The sequence below is a fragment of the Melanaphis sacchari genome, unplaced genomic scaffold, assembly GCF_002803265.2.
Source record: "Melanaphis sacchari strain LSU unplaced genomic scaffold, SCAv2.0 Contig1788_pilon_pilon, whole genome shotgun sequence".
Lineage (NCBI taxonomy): Eukaryota > Metazoa > Arthropoda > Insecta > Hemiptera > Aphididae > Melanaphis > Melanaphis sacchari.
The window spans coordinates 1-8,328 of record NW_020270841.1 but is presented as its reverse complement, the minus strand read 5'-3'; the positions used below and the strand labels follow the sequence as shown (position 1 = coordinate 8,328).

The window sequence follows — 8,328 nt, the reverse complement described above, 5'->3', positions numbered from 1 at the left end:
GTGGTGTTAGACGATAAAATACATACACTAGCTCACGGGATATTATATTTGGTGTAAGTTTTTATAATACACTACTATCATGAGTTTTATTATGTCTCAGAAAACTATCTTTGCGTGTAAACGTAGATGAACACTTTTCACATTTAAACATTATGAAAACAATAAAATGTTTAAACACTTGTAAAAATTTTAAAACGCTGAAAATTTTTTAAGTTGGAGCGAGCGAACGAGATCGATAAATGTGTCGGGGCAGACTGAACCGCTTCAGCTACACTCGGTGATATATAAGCAGAGGTACACTATGAAGAACTAATGCTTATTGTGGAAGATACTTGTATTATAAGTGTATATTAAAATATAATTAAGAAATAGATTATTATAGCAAAGAACTAATGTTTCCTTGTGTGAATAGAAAAATATTGAATACGAATAATATCTAATGACAGGAAATATACGACGGTAGCGCCATCGATATAAAAGGTTTTGTAGTGTGTAGTATATTTACTTGAATACGGATAATATATCTATTATTGATTGATTGACAATTTACATTATATTAAAATACGTCCGGCAGAAGATACTAATATCGGTTTTAATGTGTTTTTCACTAATAGGTATCGCTAAGTATACCTAGCTAATGTTTCTTATTGTCGAATGTGTCTTTCAGTAATAATATTAGTATTTAATTGAATCAGGATACCTATTGGTCTATTCCTGTAAAAAAAAAAATATGGGATACGAATAATATCTAATGGCAGGAAATATACGACGGTAGCCTCATATATATGTTAAGACGGCTGCAAACGGTGGCTATTAAGATTAATCCTGGCGATTAAAAACCATTAATGTGTTATTCACTAATAGACATTTGCTAAGTAAAAGTCTGCGACATTCTGGCGACAAAGAAGTGAATCGGTTTGGCACATTAAGCAGATGGTTAAAATGGACATTCATTTCGAAATCACCTAATGGCAGAAAATGTCTCTTATTGTTAAGCTAAAGCGTGTGAATATCGGTTTTTAAGTCTATTCTGTTTAGGAAATCACTAATATCGGGTATTAATGTATTTTTCTTTAATTGTTTATCGATAAAATTGAATACGGGGAAAGTGTCTTTCAGGGTCATTGTGTGAGGATGTCTATATTATTATTTTTCTAAAAATATAAGAAGGAACTATACGTCGTTAGAATATTTATTTGATTATGTATATTATTTAGCGTGTATTAAATATATATACTATATTGTTCAATGGGTTAGGGAAGGAGGTATCCTCCCGGTTCGATTCTAAAGCATAATATTATATTTTTAAATTCATATATATGATAAAAATATATGTTGATTAAATACAAGTCCGCGGAAAAAATATATGATAACATGTGATAACTGATAACAAATGATAACAGTGATAATGTATGTAGCGCACATTCGCGATCGGTGTCGGTGGCGGTGGTGTTTGAACTCTCCTTTTTATCCTACTTAAGCACCTCTGCTAAATCATGTTCCTCTAAGTCTTGTGCTTCACAGAATAATTTTGTTTCTGTAAATAGGTTCGCATATACTGATTCAGTTTTCATTGCTCGTAAATCTTGTATTTGTTGTCGAGTTACTTTAATTAAATGTATTGCTTGAATTAAATCGATGGCAAGATTTTGTAAATAATTTGATAGAGGTGTAGTAATTGAGAATATATTGCGCATCATATGTATTGTAAGAACAAATTTGAAAGAATTAAGTTGCTTTAAAAAACTATTAGCTAAATGTCTGTTTTTTTTTGTCAGTTTCTTCAAGGCCAATTTTTTTAATGTTAAAATAATTGATTTATAAGTGATTTGTTTAACTTCTAAAGAACGGTCATGGTATGTCCATCTCGTAGCAGAAAAACTACTAATTGTACCAAATAAGTCTTGAGCACATTCAGTTGCTTCACAACTATCAACGACTGCTAAATTTAAGCAATGTGCACCACACCATACATGTAGTGTACTTTTATTTTCATTTTGTATTAATGAGCGTAATCTTTTTACAGCTCCTTGCATATTAGATGACCCATCATAAGCTTGTCCAATCAGATCATGCCTTCAATTTAAGTTATATTTGTCACATACTTTACAAAATAACTCATACATCCCATTTTCAGTTGAATCTACTGTTTCATCAACACAAATTAATCGCTTTTTTATAAGCCCATCGATTGTACAATACCTCAATACAAAAGCAAATTGGTCGAGCTTTGTCACATCAGTTGTAGAGTCCAATATAAGTGAATACATTCCAGCTAGTTTCACTTCTTTTAAAATTGTTTCACGGATCGATTCAGCTATATAGTTGAGTATAGAATTTTGTGATGATTTAGATAGAAATGTCAATCTTTGTTTTTTTGTTGATGATTTAATATTTTCCAAGTGTGTAGCTAAAATTGTATGATGTTTGGCAAAAACGTTAATCCAATCTAGAAATTTTCCACTTGTACCATTAGTTAAACACTCAGTATGGCATCTGATTACATCATTATGTTTGGATAAACATAACATTATATCCATTAATACATAACTGCTCTATTCATTGCAACATGCTTATTATTAGAATTCATTAACTGAATATCAACACGATTATTATTTATGTACATTATTTTATTTTATTCAGCTTCTAAGTGATCTTTACAAGTTTCATGTAAATTAATTGGACCATATAAACCACCTAAATGTCCCCATGAATTGCAAACTGTAGTTATAAAAGAGTTTTTTTGAGCTCTAATTCTAATAGAACTAAACAATTTGCATGTCCAGCAATAAATTATATTCATTGCAGGCGAGTATATAATCCACGATCGATGTTCAGAATTTCCATTAACCAACTTTGTATAATATGATGTTGAAAAAAAACGTGGTAGATTTGATTCATCTTTAGGAAATTTACCATTGGGTAAATTGGTAGCAACTGGTTGGTGGCATGGGCCCATTTCTAATTGAATTAACTTCAATCCAGGTGTGATTGATTTATTCATAAATAAAACTGGATCATTTTTAAACATTGACGAAGTTGATTGTAAATTATTAACAGATTCATAGATATCAGGAGACTCAACATCTAAAATTGTACAATATTATTAGTTAGGTATCATAATAGTTGTATATAGTTTAGTTTCATTAAGCTCTTTCAATATCCACAAAATTGAATTTATATATTTTTATTTACTGACTGTTTGACTATTATAATTTAAAATGTTGATTAATTCTTAAAAATTGTATAAGTACATGTACATACCTTCTGTATCATTGGAAGTATTTAGAACAATCGATACGTTTGATTTATCTTCTTCTCCAATAACTACATCAATTTTCGAATGTTCAGTTTTCTCAAAGCTACTTGCATCTATTTCTAATATATTTAAGATTATTAGATAAAATCCAAATCATTAAATAAATAAATGATATTGATGATATTTAAAAATGAATAAACAGATTATATTTGAGAATAATATAATTTAAAATGTTTATTAATTCTTAAAGAATATATAAATACTATAACTATAAACACACCTGTTTTGTCAGGAACACAAAGTACCTTAAATTCATTTAATTTCTCCTTACCTCCTACATAAATGTTTAAATATTTAGTTCCATCACAGCTACTTGCATCTAATACATTTAAAATTACCATTAAGAGTGCATCACAGTAGAAAAAAATCGACCGTAAAACATGCTTTCGTACTTCCAATAGTTCTCAGGCCTCGTTGATCGTAGAAACATGATTTTGGTATCAAAATAATCACGAGAAGTTGTACTAAATATTCTTGGAACAGAATTTTAAAATATTTTTTCTAACCAATTTTATTTGTTTTTGAAGTTTGTAAAATTTTCATTTTTTTAAAAAATTATATAAAATCGGCAAATTTAGATATCAAAAATTTGTTCCAAGAGTATTTAGTACAACTTCTCGTGATTATTTTGATAACAAAGTCATGTTTCTACGATCAACGAGGCTTGAATACTATTGGAAGTACGAAAGCATGTTTTTGGAAAAAAAATTATGAATTTGCCGTCGTCATGTGCTGCTAAACCGATTATAGCGGCAGCGTTCTGAAATAGTACTTCTTTCACGGTTGCATCCAAAAACCGCACACTTTTGATTTTGACCCTAAAAACGTCGATAGCCAAAAACCGCACAGTTTATCGGTCATTGTATAACAAATTACCGTACATTTATAATGGGTTAAAACCGCACACTATTTTTAGTGAAAATAGTGAAAAGATAAGATTATAAGATATTTACTATTCAATAATCAAGTATTTAGTTTTTTAAAAACGTCGGCAGTCGGTTTCAGCCAATCAAACTTTGAAAGTTTTAAATTTTTTTAAAATTTTTTAAATACCTATACATTTTTAGTTTTACATTTTTTTTTTTTTAATTAATATTTTAAATTATTGAATATATACATTTTTAAGTTGATATTTTTTTTAAATTAATATTTAAAATTTTTAAATACATACATATTTTTTTATGAACTATGAAAATAATGAGAACAAATAATTAATTATACATAATAATACGCGTTTTTTGTTTATCGACCTTTTTGGGGTCGTCAAAATCTTAACTGTGCGGTATTTTGGATACGACAATTTTTAAAATGTGTGCGGTTTTAACCTACCAAAAGTGTGCGGTTTTGTCCTGTTATTTATCAAAAGTGTGCGGTTTTTGGAGTCAACGTCTTTCACCACCCCGCTTGCAACAGCAGCCGTACCGCATCAAAGGTCAAAACTGGTTATTTATCGTAGCACGGGTTATAAATAGCCAAATACGTCAATACGAAATTAATAATTTTGTCAATGAATAATATTATTTTATTTTTCGAAGTTATAAATCGTATTCTTATTACTATCGTATTTTGCGCAAAATGGAACTACATAATATTATATTGTAAAATTGTCACACATCAGCTAGAAAACGTACGATTTAAACAATTTTTTTTTTCAATTATAGACAATTGTTCCATAAAATTAGCGTATTGATATTCAAGACGAATTTTTTAAAATTTAAATTAGTTTAACTGTATAAGTAAAAAAAGGTAGCCAAGTGGGTGTCGCTCTGCTTTACAGTAGGTTACAAGTGAGTCACTACATACCTCCTGGATTGTGTTAAATTTGAATTCAGTGATCAAATATTGTATAAGAAAAACCAGGGCCGGATTTAGGAATGTGGGGGCCTTGGACCCATCCTTAGAAGTAGATATTTTTTTCGATTACATAATAATATATTTAATAACCAAAATTCCAAATAACTAGAATTTTGGTTAGGAAAAAACAATAATTTGTTGTAATGAAACAATAAAGATAATAAATAAGCAAATTGCATTTATTAGATTATAATATGTACTGAAGTTCCAAATCTGGACAGAGTCCTTCACTCCGCAAGAAAGGTATATGAGCCTAGACTCGTCCCCTTTCAGGCAGAGGCACCAGATACTTTTCGGGAAAAGTATCAGGCATCGTCATATGAGGACAGTTGTAAGGCCGTCCACCAGTCTCAGGAAAGGAGTTCTTACGCCCCTCGCCTTAAACGTGGGTTTTCAAATGACTACCAGTTTGGTATCGAGATGTATCAAATCTCTCTACTGACCACTGGTAGGGCCGCGGAACTATCCAACCCGCTACTTAATATGGTTTAAGCAACCGCCAGGTGGTATACTCCCACCGGCAGAGTGGCTGAGTTCCCGGGAGAATACTCACCGTTAACCTTCGCCTGATCAGCATGCGATCAATAACCACTTTCGTCATTTACATGACAGCCACTACGAATCCGATCCCAGACGTCCACACCAGGTTTCCCCGATGCTTGGTTCCAGACGTCGTTCCCGTAGTACTTATTCCTAATTTTAATTAGGCGTCTAAAGTGCGACGTTTCGGCTAGACTTCCATCATGGCCTGAAGCTAGGTTGTTTCGCCTCCCTACTATTTACTTTTACAGATACTCGAGGGCTAGTGGTTGGCCCATAACGCCGCGCTCGCGGGTTACACGGTGGTCGTGACCCCTCATTTTATTTTGAAATAGAGTGAGTACTCTATTCACCACGCTCCGCCTAGCGTCTACAGGCCCGAAGACCGTGCATCTGAACCACGCGCCCCAGGCGCACCTAGTGTGAACACGTAGGTCACTGGAGAGAAGAGCCAACAGAACTTACCCCGAGGAGCAGTTTCCACTGTCTCTTCTACCATCACGCCGATCGACTCTGCACCTCGCATCCCAGATGCCTACTCAGTCCAGTCGGACGAGCCACGGCCGCCGGAATTGGCAGACATCACCCCGAAGGGTTTATTCACACCATTTCCCATGCCGTACCTTTGCTACCGCTCCGCGTCCCAGACGCCCTCAGCTCTTGCGAGCGTGAGTCTAGACCTCATCTAATGAGAGTCCCACAACATGACCGCGAACGACCGACACCTCCGTCATGAACCCACGAAACTCTTTCCAGAGCTCCGGGGAATTCACGAGGACGCGCGGCGAACACGGCCACTGTAGGTCTCTCGCCTCCACTAGGTCTATTAGTGCCCATCTAGCGCCCGCCAGTGCATCACACTCGAAGACGACGTGTTCCATCGTATCCGAGCTTCCGCATAGCTGACATTCGTCGGTCTCTGACTTAGAGAAGCGTAGGAGGTAGGACCTAAATCCCCCATGTCCCGTTAGGAACTGGGAGGACTCATGGTCCACCTCCACCCAGCTACACTTCAACCTTTCTTTCACGCATGGGAAGTAGCTATATGTGAGTCTACCCTTCTCACTAGCCTCCCACCGTGCTTGCCATTCGGCAATTCCTTCCTCCTCTACCCTTCTCATATGCTCCCTCCCGAGCCCTAACCTCCTACTCCTAGCCAAGCGATCCCATTGTCTAGCAGCCAGGTCCAGAGGAAGAACTCCCGCTAGCACAGGCAGGGCATCCGTTTTCGTGGTACGATATGCCCCCGTTACCGCCAAAAGCGCACCCCTCTGGGCTCCTAGCAGCAGACGTTTCATCATCCGATCGCCGACGGTTTCACCCCACACCGCAGCCCCGTAAAGCAGTCTCGGCACAAATACACCTAAGTATAATCTGCGCGTCGTCCGCCCACTAAGGCCCAAGGTTGAGGCTACTATACGCCGGATCCTCTGAAACATTGGTGCCGCTTTCCCCGCTACTCGTTTCACGTGGCTCCTAAAACTCCACCTATCGTCCAAGGTAACTCCGAGATAAACCATCTCTGTTACCTCCGCTATCCTCTTCCCGTTCATCCTAACTGTGTAGGGTGGAGTCAGTCTTCCCTTCAGACACATGACTTTCGTCTTTGTGGCCGAAAAGGTCAACTTCATACCACCCGCCCAGGAGCCTGCTCTTTTCAGTTTGGACTCTGCCTTTTGGATCACCTCTGATCTCGTCTTCCCGGCTACCATCAGCAACGCGTCATCCGCGTAACCAATAGATAGTTCTCCTTCCGATTCGTCAAGACTCAGTAAAGAGTCCATCAAAATGTTCCAGAGTTCCGGTCCGAACTGAGATCCTTGAGGACAACCCTTGGACAGCCTAACCTGGCTTCTCCCCGTCGGCACAGTGATACTGGCGTATCTGCCCCCTAAATAATCCCGTGTCAGCTCACACAATCTCTCCGTGGCTCCCAACCTTTTCAAGTGATGCAATATCGCCGGCCACCAGGCATTGTCGAACGCCCCAGAGATGTCCAAGAACACTCCGAGGACGTACTTCTCTGCCCGACTTTCGGTCCATTCCCTCATTCTTAATATTGCATCGGTTGTCGATCTGTACGCTCTGAAGCCGTATTGATTATCGTTCATACTCGGACCAATCTTTTCCCTCAGTCTCACGCATATTAGATACTCCAATGCCTTTGACAGCACCGGAAGTAAGCTAATCGGGCGATATGACTTTGGGTCAGATCTATCCTTGTCACGATTTTTCAATAGTGGTACCACCACCGCATTCTTCCACCCTTTCGGAAATCGGGCCCTTCTCCAACACTCGTTGAAAAGAGTGGTCACTATTTCCGCCATCACTGGGAAAGCCACTCTGAGGATTCTGGCTGTTAGACCATCCTCCCCAGGGGCTTTATCCCGTCCCATGCGCCATATCGCCCTTCGCACCTCCTCCTGAGAAAATTCCTCCCAGTGGATGCTCTCACTTTCTCCACTCCAGGCCGTTTCTTCAGTTTCCCCAAGTTGCACACCCGTCTCCTCACGAAGCCGTTTGTGTTCCTCGGTTTCACCGTCGATCGTGTCCGGGGGAATTAAGGTGTTGAGCAGTACGTCCAAAGTTTCGACCAGGCCCACCGTGCACCCACC

General features: G+C 37.5%; 2 protein-coding genes across 2 annotated transcripts; both read right to left on the bottom strand.

Annotated features, from left to right (window-relative positions):
- Positions 1-1,472: 1,472 nt before the first annotated feature.
- LOC112592491 lies at positions 1,473-2,531 on the bottom strand. The gene is made up of 2 exons (XM_025336558.1): positions 2,203-2,531; positions 1,473-2,076 (listed from the first exon to the last, which is right to left on the bottom strand). The coding sequence occupies exons 1-2, from the start codon at positions 2,529-2,531 to the stop codon at positions 1,473-1,475; spliced, it is 933 nt and encodes a 310-aa protein (XP_025192343.1).
- A 104-nt stretch (positions 2,532-2,635) lies between these two features.
- On the bottom strand, positions 2,636-6,239 carry LOC112592490 (zinc finger MYM-type protein 5-like). The gene is made up of 4 exons (XM_025336556.1): positions 6,179-6,239; positions 3,540-3,638; positions 3,265-3,378; positions 2,636-3,087 (listed from the first exon to the last, which is right to left on the bottom strand). Exons 1-4 carry the CDS (start codon positions 6,237-6,239, stop codon positions 2,636-2,638), a joined length of 726 nt encoding a protein of 241 aa, XP_025192341.1.
- Between the last annotated feature and the right edge of the window lie 2,089 nt (positions 6,240-8,328).